The 16,116-nt window shown below is 42.1% G+C and overlaps 1 protein-coding gene across 1 annotated transcript; it reads right to left on the bottom strand.

The window, feature by feature from the left end:
• Positions 1-1,323: 1,323 nt before the first annotated feature.
• On the bottom strand, positions 1,324-4,996 carry fndc5b (fibronectin type III domain containing 5b). The gene is made up of 6 exons (XM_037264825.1): positions 4,747-4,996; positions 3,984-4,102; positions 3,724-3,922; positions 3,294-3,383; positions 2,957-3,150; positions 1,324-2,490 (listed from the first exon to the last, which is right to left on the bottom strand). Exons 1-5 carry the CDS (start codon positions 4,871-4,873, stop codon positions 3,011-3,013), a joined length of 675 nt encoding a protein of 224 aa, XP_037120720.1. The 5' UTR covers positions 4,874-4,996; the 3' UTR covers positions 1,324-2,490; positions 2,957-3,010.
• Positions 4,997-16,116: the final 11,120 nt, after the last annotated feature.

The following is a 16,116-nucleotide window of genomic DNA, read 5'->3' as shown; positions in this document are numbered from 1 at the left end:
AGACATTTGAAGAAGTCATTTCGAGGTAGCGAAAAGTACATGATTTCACCATTTCCTATTGAAATACTGCCATCTGCCGGATTTTAAGTGAACTACATTATCATTACATTATACAGTCCGCAAATACACTACTGATGTCAATAACTAACGTAAATTTATCAGTACTAGTATTAGTATTAGTATTAGTATTAATACTTTCCGACTTTTGAAGGCAAGTCATTTCGAGGTAGCGAAAATAACATGATTTCACCATTTCCTATTGAAACACTGCCATCTGCCGGATTTTAAGTGAACTACATTGTCATCTACACTACACAGTCCGCAAATACACTACTGTCAATAACAATCATAATAACAATCGTAATAATAATAATAATTATTATTATAATAATGTGTGACGATCATTGGGACTATTTTTTTTTTTTTTACTTTTTTAAATTATTATTATTATCACTATTATTATTATTATTGTTATATGTACACTACATATGTCAAGAACAATAATAAATAATAATTATTAATATTCTTATTGAGTACTATAATAATCATTATCATTATTATTTTTATTGTTATTGACAGTAGTGTATTTGCGGTCTGCATAATGTAGATAACGTAGTTCACTTAAAATCCGGCAGGTGGCAGTGTTGCAATACGAAATGGTGAAATCATGTACTTTTCGCCACCTCGAAATGACTTGCATTCAAAAGTCGGACAAACATAACACTACTACTACTGCTAATAATAATAATAACAATAATAATAATAATAATAAAGGTCCATTTACTTTGTAACATTTTATTATTAGGATTGATTATTATGAATATTATGATGGGAGGCTGAAAGTCATGTGATCTATGCCCCTCAGTCTGAGCAAGTCAATATGTGAGGGACATCCTGTCCCGCCCTTCTTACTTAACCACCTGCATTATTAAACATGCCTCCCTCACGCTTGGTTTAATAGAAGCATGCAGGCAGGCATACAAAAAAGAAGCAGAACGACCTAAAGTGCACTTTTTCTTTCAAGAGTACGGACAAATGCTTATGACCCTAACTGTGCAGTGCATTTAAATGTCAATAAGCTGCTGAGGACTCAAAGGTCAAGTGAGAAATGTGTTTAAAAAGAGAACCCAAGCACTTCTGTGCCTCCCAGTGTTTTGGTTTGCTGACAACATTGACATTTGATGCCTGTCTAGATCCTTTTTGGCATTCTAAAGGACAAAAAATAATATTTGCGTTTCACACCTTAAACATGCACCTGCAAACAATTCTCGCACACCCAAAATAAAACCGTGACGTTACAAAACACACACAAGCACTCATGAGAAAGTTCTAGTCGCTCAAATTTACTTCATTGAAAATATTTATTTTTTGATCATGTAGTAGAGTACATACTGGAACATTCACATTTTCTCGGAAAATAGGATGGGCCATTGACTTCATTTCCTCACTGGACAATGGAGAAAATTAACAATTCATCAAAAACTATTTTATGATGATGTTTTACGTTCAGATGCTTATTTGCCTCAAAGGATAAAACAATCGTAAGGATCTATTAATCGAACGCTTGATTGTAATGCCCCACCGCAACAACTTTTTCCTCAGCAGATTTTGTTTACCAAAAAATCGCCTGTTGCTCAAGCACGACAAACAACGAAAAAGAACTTTGGCGACGAGGGGATACGAGGCGGAAAAACGCTGATGTGAAGGCCGGAGTAGGCGGCTTAATGGAAGTCGCCATAATGAGAAACGGGGAGGGAGGAAGTGTGGCTGTATGGCTCGAGATTGGAGAACGGTGACTCATAAGGACACAAGACAAAGTCGAGCAGGAGCTATGTAGCAATGTGCTCTTTGTGCGACCGAGTCATTCTATTTGCATGCAAAATTTTCATACAGTATCTTAAAACTGCCCTAGTAGGACTTCCTGCCTTACTAGTCACTTTTTAAAATATTAATTATTCTACTAGAGTGCCCTAGAAGACTAACACAAGTGCACAAGTAGAATAATGAAAAGCTACTATTTTTTACGTTGTATTTGCTTTCTAATAAATAACATGTCAACATAAGTGGGGTGTTTTTTTTTTCGCTGATAGTATAAGCAAGACATCATTTGAAAAAGAGTGAAAGTAACAATCAATATATACGCTGTGCTGAAAAAAAAAAAAAAATCTTGTTGCATTATATTCCTGAAATGTCAAGGGCGCCCACAAGCCGGAAAGACGGCGACGAGATGGATCGCCCAAAGAAGTGGCACGAAAGCCAATCGAGAGCTACAAAAACTAACACATGGGACAATCCGGATTTTGGATGAAAGTCCAAATGTATGTTTTTTTGATCACAACAAAAATGTGATTTATTCTCTATTGTTTCCCTGTTGGAAGCGTTTGAGTCCACTTACTCAGATGTTATTCCAACAATTGTTCATTGTGCCATGAGGAGTTGATCGTTGAATCTGTGTCGCAGCATGTTTGGCTACAGAATGGCTCTCAGGCTCTGAAACAGAAGAAAAACGCACTGGAAGCGATTTTATAATCATCTTTTTGATGCCTTATCTTTTTCTCTCTCTTTTTCCCCTTAAGCCTATTCAACGGTTCACCATTAATCCTGCTTGCTAAAATAAGTCTGGAATATTTATTACGTCGACAGTGAAGGATTGTATTACTTCAGCCGAGGAGATTGTTTCCCTCCCCGTTGGCTTGTTAGCAGATTTAACACCCAAAATGGATTCACACCAAACGGGAGGAGAATAAAATTCATTACAGATCCAAACAAAAGTGTTTGCAGAATTTATCCTATATTAAGGTGCAGGTGCTATGTAGTGGCTGCCAGATTCTTATATACAGTATCGTGGCTAGTATCGACCGCCTCCGTTAGTACCCGATACCTTAAAATATTGGCCCAATAACTGGTATTTGTATTTTTTTTTTATATATAACTGATGAGATGAAAAAGGCCTCACCTGTCCTGATGTTGGAGGGGGGGGTGAAGTTATTGCAAGGTTGGGCAGATGGCGTTAAACATTACTACGCAGGAGCCCTCCCTGCGGATGTTCGGGAGTGCTGCACTCCGACGAGTTCTTGGCCTTGTCTTTATTGTTATTGGGCTCGTTGTCTTTGATGATGTCATATTGACGACAGAACAGGGCGATCACGCCTGGGACGCAAGGGAGGCGGAGTTACCCATGCAGACAGAGAGGCGAGATTATGAAAACAGCAAAGGTGTGCGGAGAGTATTTGTTAGCCTGGCAATAGTGTTTTGCATTGTTTGTTAGCATTAAGCTAATTTGCTCTAGTTACCTGCCCACATGACAAGAACCACTGCGATGATGATGACCTCGCCAGCTCGGAGTTGAGCGGCCTCGCCCATTTCTTCCAGTGTGAGCTCATCTGGGGAAAGAACATAAAGTGATGACCTCCAAAGTCCTACACGTTGCCCTCCTTGAGGATGTTATACAGACAAAAGTATTGGGACGCCAAAAAGGATGCTGCCTGTATTTATGCACAGCCTTTTAAGTAGATTTGAAATTTAAACTGTTCTCCTCCCTCGGGCATGTCTCTTTGAGATATGTCGCTCCCCACTTCCCACTCTTATCACCCCCGCTGGTGATGAGCGTTTAATATTTGCAAGGTCCCTCTGAAGCCACCGCTCTTGACGTTCTAACTGGGTCAGCCCTGATAAAAAAAAAATGGAAGCGTTCCTTTTATGGTGTTATTTTCCATGCCTCACCCGGAGTCTTGGACGCCAGCTTCTCGGATTCTTTGGGGGTTCGGAAGAGAACGGGCTCACTTGGGGGACTGCTGCCTCCCATGCTTATGCTCTGCACGTGAACGATGTACTCGGTGTCCTCGTCCAATCCCCACAAGGCACACGAGCGAGTGGTGGTGTTCACCTCCTGGATGAAGCGTAGCATGCGCACGTCCTTTTTCTGAGGAGAAGAACACAAATGCGGAATAACTGTTGACATGCAAAACTGGAACCGGACTCACCTGTTGAGTGATGGCGAATCCAATCACTGGGTCTCCCTCTGGAGTCTCCCACGTGACCACGGCCGAGTTGACCTCGATCTCCTTAATGGTCACATTGAGAGGAGCTGACAGTGGGCTGTCTGGTATGAAAATTTTTTAAAAAAAATCAGCATAAGAATCTCCACTAATGCTATTCTGCAAAGATACACAGACTGTCTCACAGTTGATTTCTCTGTTCAATACTAACACCATCAACGTGGTGTGAGAGGAAAACTAGATGACCTAACACGGACGGAATTGAATTTTTCCGGGGTTTGGAGACTCACAATATTAAAATGGACTTATTTTTGAAAACGTATGAGTATTCTCTTTATGACTTTCCTTTAATTCTTGCCCCCCCCCCCCAACAGCATTAGATGACACTAGATGCGGCATTCCTAGCAAAGCTCTAACTGCCCATTCCAGTTTTATGATTCCGACTGTTTACAACCGATCGGGGGCATATTTGCATTGTATCTCGGAATTGCTGCAATTCCCCTTCATATTTCTCATTTTACAATTTTTTTTTTGGAGGGGAATTGGATCATATGCACCAAGGTGATGCTCAATGTGAGATTTAAAAACAGCACATAGCGTATCACTCACTTTGGCTTCATGATTCCAATATAAGACGTTCACACACCTTCACAAAAATCTATTTCAAGCCATGAGCATGTGCTCCCTCGAGCAACACGTGTTGTAGAACTGCACGAACGTCTGCATGCGAGGACCTTGTTCCACTCACCAGCTCGAACGGGGGACATGCACAGGAAGCCGAGAAGGACGGCAGAGCGCCACAAAGACCCAAACATCCCTCCCGCTTCTTCTTCGTCCTCCTCTTCTAGCGTGTCTTTCCACGCTGCGTGGCCCATTTAGAGTATCCCCCGTGGGACGCGCGCATCATCCTGAGCTCCTTGTTTTTTTGCGGCGGAGACGTCGACTGAAGGCTCGCCGCAGGAGGAGAGGAATAGTGATGATGATGATGATTCTGAGGAAGAGGAGGAGGAGGCGGAGGAGGAGGAGTGCCCAGAACGTATAGTATAAAAAGAATCTCAAAAATAAATTCCGTGAGTTGTTATATGATTAATATTCCGAACCTATCACATCTGAAAGTCTCTTTGATGGCCTCAAGGAGAGGAAAGAAAGCAGATACTCTCTTCTTCACCCTTAGAGCGATTCCAGACCAGCACTGTTATGTCTCGTCTTTCCTGTTGACAGTTTTATGACTCCATTTGAACTCAAATGTGCAAAAATGACCACCCCCCGTCTTCCAAACATCATTTGATGGCTCGACTCAAGAGCTGCGATTATGAGGAACGTTTATGTTTCAGGAGAAAATGTCATTTTTATTTGGAAATAATCATCACCCACCAGGAGTCAATTGAGAACTCACATCAAGAGAGAGTTTTTATTTTTGATTCCTCAGGGCAGTGAGAATAAACCAAAACAATCGGATTCATGCAGAGGGGAGAATTGTTATTTTATGGAAATATAAGTTCCATTTTGTCTTTTGTCTGAATACATTTAGCGATTGAGGCTAATTGGCAAACACAAGATGTCGGGCTTCACTCGGTGGGAGGCAGGATTGCCTGTGCCAACCAGATGTCCTGTTTGACAGGTGAACCACGTGACGTGCGCCCTTCTGCGCCCTTCCATCTCTTTTCACTAATTACAACAGCAGGGATTGGATTGGAAACGTCTCCGCAATGTCATAGAAAGGACAGAGCTGTTCATATACATGCAAAAACTACTTTGCATGACAACAGCTTGGCCAATTTATGTACATTTTTTAAATATATATATTTGTATCCTCACATTTTACACAGCTGCACTAGGTATAATGCAAAAAAAAATAAAAAATCAGGCAGCTGTTATGAAAGACTAACTGTGATGCTTTAATAGGATTTCAAAAGAGAATTGCAGACTTGTTGATGACCTTCAACTGAGCTTCAGCCTCCAGCCACAGGTGTGACCTTTCACCCTTGCATGATGCCAGCCACACTAATGAGGGAGCGCCTTCATACACACATAAAACTGCTGGTGGCGCAAATCAGTTTTGACTGAAAAACGAAGCGAGGGTGCTCTCTAGCGACCAGATATTAAAACTGCAACCAGATTCTAAATTGAACAATTAAAACCTTTATTAACACAATAATAGGATATTTAAGTGAATTAATTAAATGATTATTATTATACTTGGAGAAAAATTCGAATTTAATCTACTTTTTTTTTTTTACATATTTTTATTCACCACCAGTAATTCAAAACCAGACACTCCACAGATCACACTAGCTGTATCTAAATGCATTTAATTTTCCATAATATACTGAACAAAAATTTAAAAGCATCAATTTTGTTTTTGTTACCAATTTTCATGAGCCAAACTCAAAGAATAAACAGCCTATTTAAATAAGTGTATGGGGGCAATACCTACTATTGTCATGGAATGAGTGGAGCAGGTTGACCAAATTCAGCTTGGACCAGGATTTATTGAAGGGAAGGGAGGGGGGGGGGGAAGATGAACAAATACATGAGGTAACAAGAGAGAGCAGGTGACAGTGATGAAATGGGTGTGGCTGAGGAAAGTTACTGAGCGAGCATCCTGTGACACAGACGTGAACACTATCAATTCTAACACCAGAGAGCAGTGTAGTCTTCTAAATCCATCCCTACTCCCCAGCCATGCCCCCCCTCCCCCCTCCTCATCCTCCTCTTCCAAGCTCAGTGGGTCTGGCGCGACAGTCAGTATCTTCTCGCCATGCCGGTCACGCCCCACACAGATATCAGCCTCTTTCTCCACAAAGACAACCTGGTGTGCACACGCCATTACGTAAGCAGGAGCATACATTGTAGTGTCAATCATATACTCACACACAGTACGAGTCCATCAATGGGGCCTCCAACAAGCTGCAGCTTCTTACATTTTATGCCCCCCCCCACCCTTCAATCAAATTGCTGTGTTTGCGAGGCCATTGGAGAGAGATGAGCCCACACAAAACTATTTTTAACCATTATAACAGTCATCAGTGAGGGAGATCTTAATGGCGGTATCACGGTCCTCAAGCGCAAAACAAATCGGTCATGTTAGACCAAATGAAAAGTGAAATTCATATTTGTGTCGGCTGTGAACGTCGTGACAGGATCAAGACTTGAAATGCACTCATTGACGTCTGCATGCTGACAACCCCACCCAGAGCCCCCCCGGCTGCAAAAAAAAATATATATATAAAATACACCACTAAACCCCGGATCAATCGCAGCCGCCTTTATTTACAGTTCTGTCAAAAACTAAACTGGAAATGATTCTTTATTGACGAAAATGCCATTAGACAAACACAAATGCACAGGCGCATTTTAAATACCGTCTCTCTACGTGCTGGAGACAGAGAGACCATCACCATGGAAACAAACGTCATGTAGCCTCGTCTCCTGCCCCCCCGCCGCCGACACCCCCCTCCTCCCCAATATGAACTCGCCCCTTCGTCTCGCTCCGTGTTACCGCTGCCCGCATTGCTGTCGATCCTTCCACCTCTCCATTTATCCATCTATCCATCACCCGTCAATGGGTATCGAACCGGCGGCCTGCTTTGGGCGATAATTGCACTGCTAGTTGCCATTATGGCGCAACAGATGGACCCCATTTGCCAGTCCGCAGAGGTCAGAACGGTCAAAAAGGCATCGGCGGTTCTCAACCTGCGGTTCCCGAGCCGATAATTTACAATATCTTAAAAAGTGCATTTAGAGCAGCACAGTAGCAGCTTTGTATCAGCGATGGAACGAGACTGGAAGTGTCACAGAAAGGCGATGAAGTGGGATGTTACGCGTGTGTATTGTGTCCAATGATGACACAACTTACGATGACTCACCCTTTGTAAACTTTGACAACGGCGGACATCGTAATCCACAGCTGTGCTTTCTCTCTCTCAACCAGCAAAATGGAATGCGACCATCATTCATTTTATGATTTTTTTTTTTTTACATCTGAGCCACAGTCACGGTGATTAAGGCTTAACGTCCCGTTGTTTTATGATGCCCAGCCTGACGCTAGCCGTGGGATTTATTTGCTTTGAAGCATATTTTGTTTAAGTCCAATAAACATGGCATATGTCTGAAAAATGAACGTCAGGTGTTTTTGTTTTGTCTTATAAGGCAAAAAATAAAATTCTATAGAATGTAATTTGAGTACCAGGATTTATTTTCGGTGGATATAAAAAGTCTACACACCCCTGTTCAAATGTATCCACTAGGGCTCATTGTGATTTTGCTAATCAAAAATATTTTGGATTGTAGCAACATTCCCTTATTCACATTTGTGTTTCCACTTCATTTATTTTCTGGAATGTTTTTCATTCAAAGATGTAATCTAAAGTTCATGACAGATGCTGCTGCTGCTGCTGTGTGTGTGCCATCTGTCCTGACAAGATTACTGGAGTCAGACAAGAAGACAGACTGGACCAGATTAGAGTATGAATATAGGGCAGGAGAAATGAGGAGAGCGTGAGAGAGTGAAACGGAAAAAACAGAGACAAACGAAAAAATACGACACCCCAATCGTACGTGTGTTGGTATGTTGCACGGGGAGACCGAAACGTCCACAGAGGCCGAGACCAGCTTGGACGGAGATTTCTGATTGCGTTACCATGGCAACTGGTTCCTCTTTTTCCCTCATCCCCCCTGTCTGTTGGCATGAATGGCAGACGCTTTGATCGGAATCACAATAGTCTCGCATCTCTCCTACTCGGACGACCATCACGCATACCAGCACATCAATTTCTTCCTCCCACGCACACACACGCCAATATGGCCACGGTATGTAAACATGTTTCCACTGCAGCTAACTCCCATCAGGCATCATAAATCACAACAACACCTCGACTAATCATGCGCATATGCATTTCGTCACACAGGCTCACAAAAAAATCACTGGCACTTTTTCTATCCTCAGACCAGTCAGTGACAAGCTGGCAAAGCGTTCCCCAAGCTGTTACCTTGGCAACCCTTAAGAATATTCCCCGGTGGCCATAACAACCAATGATGCACATCCGGTATGGTTGGCGGATTTTTATTTAGATGCCTTGCCAGGGGGTCGGGGAGCTTGTGCGTTGTCATTTATTTGTACGCTCGTGCACGGCATGATGGGAAAGAAAATTCATTCTTGGTTTGTTATTCGGCCTGGGCTGTTTTTTTTAAAAATGTCGCGCATACATGTGCACGACCCGCCGCGTATGATGCTGAGAGTCCTTGACAGCCATATAAATAATCTATAAACTCAATCTCCCGTTGGTGTGAGTTTTTTTTTCGCCAGCATCCCCTCCGAGCAAGCTTCCGTCCACTGTCATGCTCCGCGGTCGACATGGCAACACGCATCAGCGTACACCTCATCTGACCACTTGTGATGGACGCCTGCTACAACTCGGGAAGTCGACACACCTTGAGGTGCTTATAAGAAAAAACTCGGAGTGAATGAAAATGCGCCATATTGCTTTTTGGACGGAGCATCAAGTGCGGGAAAATTTCACACAGCCTTTCTCTTCAGTGAGTCATTTTGCAGGAGCAGGATCAAACTGTGCCTCTTTGGCAGTTATTACAAGCTGACAAAAACAATAAAAGCATGAATAGCAGGGGGGTTTAAATTAAATTAAATTTGATTGAATTAAATTCCAGGTAATTGCAATTACGTGGATCAAATTCGGGTCAAACCTAGTTAGAATTTATATGAACCCTTTTTATAAATTTTGTGGATCCGATTTTATTTGTCATAATAAATATATATGTATTTAGGTTAGAGAATATTACATCTATGAATCGTATTAATTTGGAGAAAAGTCAGGTATATTTCAGTTTTTCACAAAAATAATTCATATTTTTTTCCCTCAGATTTTTATTTGGATTTGTGAGGAATCATTCAAAATGAAAAGATCCACAGTGTAATGTAACACGTAAAAAAATATCTGCTGAGATTAAAATCTTCATTCTTCAAGAATTAGCAATAAATGGACTGTAATAGAAATGATTCTAGCTAAATTTATTCTGATTGCCAGATATTTCTTGGCAGAGTTCCGAAACGCTATTAAATAGCTTTTCAGTGTGCATTGAGCGGCATTTAACTCCACAATCCATTGAGAGCGTAATTGAAGTTGGTCCATTCGATCCGAACGTTTGCTCTTTTTGACGCCATGAAAAGAGACATGTGGAGTGAGTGTCTGCCTGGCCCGTGAAAGCAGTTCAATTGCAGCACTTTTGACTAGCGGCAGCCCTCTAATTACATCACCAGGCCTAAAACGGCAAAATACAAATTAAATTACAAGAAACAAATGATGAAAATATGTCGATAAAAGAGGCAAAGATCACAAAATTACAGCTGAGAGGGTCGAGTGGACGTGATGAGAGGAAGACGGAGATCTACGCTTGAGCAAGCGATGCTGTGTTGCTATGGTAGCGATGTCTCTTTGGTCTCCGTGGCAACGGCTGAATCCTACTGCAGCTCGACTTTGCCCCTGGGCGAGAGTGTTAGAGTGAGGGGAAACGGAGGGGTGGGGGTGAGATGGGGGAGAAGAAAAACAGTAACAGACTGGCCGTGAGTTTAGCCCCGAGCGTTTGGGCTGACCTGGAAAATGTTGGGCGTGAGCTCATTCTCCCTCTCTTTGTCTCGCCCATTTAATCTCTCCCTCGCACCATTCCTTGTCAATCGTGAGTTGTCGCAAGACGCTTTAAAGCATCGGCGAATTACACTCGTAGAATTCCGGCTGCTTTTACACGGCAGCAGTAGCGCCGAGCAATATCACAATGACGTTACTCATCCCAAATATCGCCGTGGCAATTTTCAAAGGTGATATCGACTGTCAGCACATGCTTCACGCATGATTTATGGAAGCTCTGAAAAACGTAAGCGCTCATGTTAGGGTTTAGGGGGGGGATAAAAAAATGCAGAGTAGTGTTAGGAAAGCCGTAATCCATGTTCTCTTTCTGCAGATGAGTGTGACAACATCCTATCAATACAAAAACCTCCCTCCACTGATTAAACACACACCCACTCCCGCCGCTCACACACACCGCCCGACATGTTTATCTGTTTGTGTGTTTATTTGTTTCTGCCCAGGCTCCAGCCCATTTACAGAGCATAAGTAGCCCTATTAGCGGGCCAACTAGCCAAGAAAACAGATGATCCGCTCCGACAGAGCTCCTATTGTTACGGCCAACGTTAAACAATGGCGGCCTTTCTCCGTGCCACAGTGCTCGATTCAACGACGCCTTCAGCTGCGGCTCGCTACTCTATAAGCCGCAACCTCGAGGGGGGGCACGACATTGTAGGCGCACAATTGTTGGACGTTTGATTTATGAGCATGTTACGGCATTATGGGTTTTCGTTTCATAGGCTTTGATGGCTTGTTACTTTACGGCCATATTAGATCTCGGTTTTCGCTGTAATGTTGATAATGTTTAAAGATGAGGGCGGTTATTCTTCTGGCTGATGTGGATTTTTTTATTTTTTATCCCAATACGTTATACGTCTGCTGTTTGAGTTTTATCTACCGTATTTTCCGGACTATAAGGCGTACCGAAGAACCTAAAATGTTCTCAAAAGCCGACAGTGCGCCTTATAGTCCGGTGCGCCTTAAATATGGACCAAATTCCTAAATTTAAACTGTCCCGAAGCATTGTGTCATGAAATCAATCATAAGTGGCCCGCTGAAGACTATGAATCATGAATCAAAAAGACTATGGATCATTATTTTGTGATTATAAAGTAATTTGTTGCGTCTGAAGTTGAAATAAAAAAGATAATGATTTGATTTGGATTAAAAATCTGACATGATGCATTAATGGTGCGCCTTATAGTCCGGTGCGCCTTATATAAGGACAACGTTTTAAAATGGGTCATTCATTGAAGGTGCGCCTTATAGTCCGGCGTGCTTTATAGTCCGGAAAATACGGTATTTAAGAATGGATAAATACAAAATTGATGCAAGGAGTAAATTGAGAACAAATTCAACGTGTCCCGATACTTTTGTCGACTTTTTGAATAAACACAAACAAGTCAAGCTAATCCAAATTGCGCTGCCAAATATCAAAGCTAATGTTTATCCACTGATCCACAGTCTAACACCTGTAAGAGATTAAAATCCTCAAGGCTCGTCTTAATTCCCAGTAATCTGAGACGATTGCGGCTGCTAGCGTGTGACGTCAGGATTTGAACACGGCGCCGATCAACGCCACCGACCGGCTAATAGATTACCCAATTCCTTGCAAATCCTCACACATCCGACGTATGCTAAATATTTTTGCTTGTCACTCAAGCACGACTGAGTGACGGTTGTTGGAAATAAGCAGCCGCAAAATTTGGTTACATTTATTTTTTAAGCTTTTCCAGGATGACTAAACATGAAACAAACATTTTCACTTTCTTGCTATTGTGAAATAAAGAATGTGACTTAATGACAACCTTCTGTTGTTATTGGATTTGTGGACTTTCGATCAACAACTTTTTTTTTTTACATTTCGTAAATTCCCAAACAGAGAGTCGTAAAACAGCAGGGCAGTGTGTGACTCGCACAAGAGTTGTTTGTGCCTTCCCTTTAAGAAAGATTTGCCGCTTTTGTTGTGTGTAGAAGCGGCTCCAATAAAATTACAGAGGCCTTGTCCGTGGTAATGAAAGTGGCTTTTGAGAGCGGTTCAGTTGGACTGCAATAACACTGTAATTCCGGGTCAGGATGACAAAAAACACACAAGTCATTGTTGCTTTTGCTCTTTTGGATCCTGGGGCACTTTTGTTGTCTATAAACAAACGCTGGGAGGGGATTTTTTGGGGCCGGGTTACTCATTTGACCGCCTCCACTTTTGAAATGAGTTGATCTTGGGTAGAGCGAGAAGTGGGGAAACTCCAGAGTAGAGTTGTAGAGTTAAATAAATATTGGCTTTTTATTGCTCAATTCCAGGCATCAAAGGAGGTGCCGACCTTTATTTGTACTCATACTTGTGACCAGACGTAACTGACGAGCTGTTTTGGTAAAATTATGACACGATTGAGGAAGCCTATGAGAACATCTGAAGTTTATTGGAGCTTAATCAGCATTTGTGTGCTAACTTTGGTGAAATGAACCGGCCGTTCGAGAAAATGTCCGGATTTCCCGATGGCCATTATACTGAATACCGAAGAGGGTGTGCACACTTTTGCAACCATAGTTTTCTTCTCCCCTTTCATTACAAAAAGATGTGTTGAAATGTTGTAATCACTGGTTTCCATTAAAAATGAATAAAATTCCGTCGGAATGTTTGATGCCTGTACAAAAACATTCTAGCCGTACTTGTCGACCGAGCGCACGTGCAGCGAGGGAGGCGGGCACGATTTCAGCTTCCATTTTCAGACTTAGAATCTGAATGTTTAATCATTTCAAGCTCTTTGCTGGGAACTTGCATGAATTTTTCAAAGTGTGGAGGAGGGCATAAAAGGCAGGCGAGCAAGAAGCCTCGTCGCCGAGAGCACTTGTTGTGATCTTTGGTGTTTTTAATGCTATAGCTTATCGCCATACCAATATACATTTCAGAATGTCAACTGTCTTGGCATGCATTCCTGTTTTGCATGACTTTGCCAGAAGCAATGCGCTCTATTAGATCTTTCGACAAGAGCCGGGAGCAGTGCTGTGCATCAAAACAGCTGTCAACAGTTTTGCCTTGACACAGAAAATTTGTGTAGAATAAGAAAAAAAAAAACGTGGCAAGAAATCGCCTTATCATTTTCAAATACGTTACATACAATGTGTATACAGACACGTGCAAACATAATTACATCTGCAGGGACTTGCACTGCTAAACCCTCGTTGAACTTCGTGCAGCTAGCAACTTCTAATCAACAAGCCTCTTGATTCAAAACGGCAAAACTCGGATTTGAATTCACGACACACACATACCATGTGACTGCACTAAACGATTAGTTGGGGAAGGGGAGGGGGCGTGCATGGTGAATTAAAATCCTTCTTTTTGTTTTTTTAACCAGACTGGTGCTCATATTGGGTATTTATGAGCTTTACTGGAATTTACTGGTACCTGGCGTGAGTTTTGCATCGATGTGATTTAGCGGCCTGTCAAAAAACTGTAATGCGAATATGAGAAAGAGTCTGAAAAGTGCTGAGGCAGCGAAACAGTTTGGAAAAGTATATAGGCACGCAAAGTGTGTTGACGCCAGGAAGTTGGGTTCCTGTATCGACATTTCTATATTTCAGCTTGGCCATTAAATTGAAGCAATAGAGATAAACACACTTTTAGGTTAGTATCATTAAAATTAGTTTGAGGAGTAGTAGTAATGTATTTTACCGCTGACAGGGGCAGAGCTAAGTGGCCAGGGGGGCGGGGGTGGGTAATTTAGTTTACCCATCTACTGTATTATTTTTGGCTCACGGTGTCGTTGACAATTATCATTTTGCCACCATGTGTCGAATCCAACTTGCCAAATTGCCTCTTGCACTCTCGGGGGGGATACTGTTGCCATGGATACCATCATTTTCTTTGGACATTGATTCAAGGTGAGAAGTGCTGTGGGCTAAGGGGTGGGAGGGAGCTTGTGTTTACTGACACCTAGCAGCCCACCACAAAGATGCCAATGGATACAAACAGAGATGTCTATTTACACCACTCGTGTGCTTTTAATGCATTATATCATTTTTGAACGCTTTCCTTCAAATTGATCCGGCCACACCTATCTGTTTTTGTTTCTGTTCATTACTCAGCGTTTCCACTCCTCTCACATATGGCAAGTCATACATTCTCCGCTCAACCTTTAGCCCCTTCTTCTCCCGTCCAGATCTCTCCTCACTAATCTCAGTGGGAAGCTCTGAAATTAACCCGCCTGTTCCAATCAAGTGCAGCAAGATTCTGACCTCTTGTGTGACCCCCATCACACGCACACACTGTACAGCAATGAGATGTCCATGTCGCACATCATCCTGGCATTAATGAAGGGAAAATCTCTTTTTTTTTTCTTTTTCTTTAATCAGGAACGTAAGCATGGTGTTCATGACAGAATGGAGAATCGAGTCAGTCCAATAAAGAACATTTGCATGGAAGGTTAGGGTCTGCCCCTGCATTAATAAAACACATCGAATAGCTGATAGAGTAATATTGACGTACGAAAGTGGAGTCCCTTCAACCGTTCAGCTCCACAAAACACAAAGCTCAAAAAGTCAATAGAGGTTTTCATATGAGCGAAAATGCACGATGGAGTATTTGCCCGGACGAGGAGCTATGTCAACACACGGCAGTTGCCATGGAGACAACAGACTGGCTTTTTCCCAGTGACCCAATTTGTGCTTGTTGCCGTGGCATTGAAGTCCGACAAGAGCCCTCAGCATCCACTTTTACCTCTTTCATGATTTGAGTCAAAGCTGCATGAAAACACAAATTTAATTGAGCATACATTGCATCAGCCACTCCGAAGACACACTGTGACCAAATTCTTTCGTACGAAAAGAATTTGTAACGTCTCCGCCGGTTGTTAAGTGAAGTTCTAAGGCTTCTTTTGTATAAGTCCAAATGAGCAACTTGTCACATTGCCAACATTGAGTTGCATCCAATGTACACGCATTGATCGAAACACGCCTCCCCCCGATGTCTTGTGACACCTTAAACATAATAGCCGTAAGGCGATCACCTTCCTTAGCGCACAGTACGTGCTTGTAAAAAATCTTTCTGGAAATTAAGATCAATCAAGAGTGTCTTCACAAATTAGCCATCCCGCCTCAAGCACCCCAAGATGTTTTTAACTTGTATTAATCAGCTGACAGATTCACACAAAGGGTTTTTTCCCCCCTTACAAATATATTTAGGTTGTCCTTAAAAAGCGAAAAACCCAAAAAATAAATAAAATAATAATAGATACTCTTAAGGCGTATTTCCTTCCACAGATGGCACAAAAGACCTCTGGCTAGTTTTTTCTAAAGGGATCTTTGCTTGCCTTTCATCCGCATTCCCATCTTCGCTTTGATTAAGACGTTTGGTCACAAGTTGGAGCGTAACTCATCCACATTATCATCTTAAAATATCTTGGAGTGTTTCAGTTTATTTGTCATTGTCAAACAGCTAAGAAGAAACTTAAGGTTCAACTTGGACCGGTCACATGACC

Source organism: Syngnathus acus, chromosome 11 (assembly GCF_901709675.1).
Source record: "Syngnathus acus chromosome 11, fSynAcu1.2, whole genome shotgun sequence".
In the NCBI taxonomy this organism is placed as follows: Eukaryota; Metazoa; Chordata; class Actinopteri; order Syngnathiformes; family Syngnathidae; genus Syngnathus; species Syngnathus acus.
Note: the sequence above shows the minus strand (reverse complement) of the source record. Positions and strands in the feature narration are given on the sequence as shown.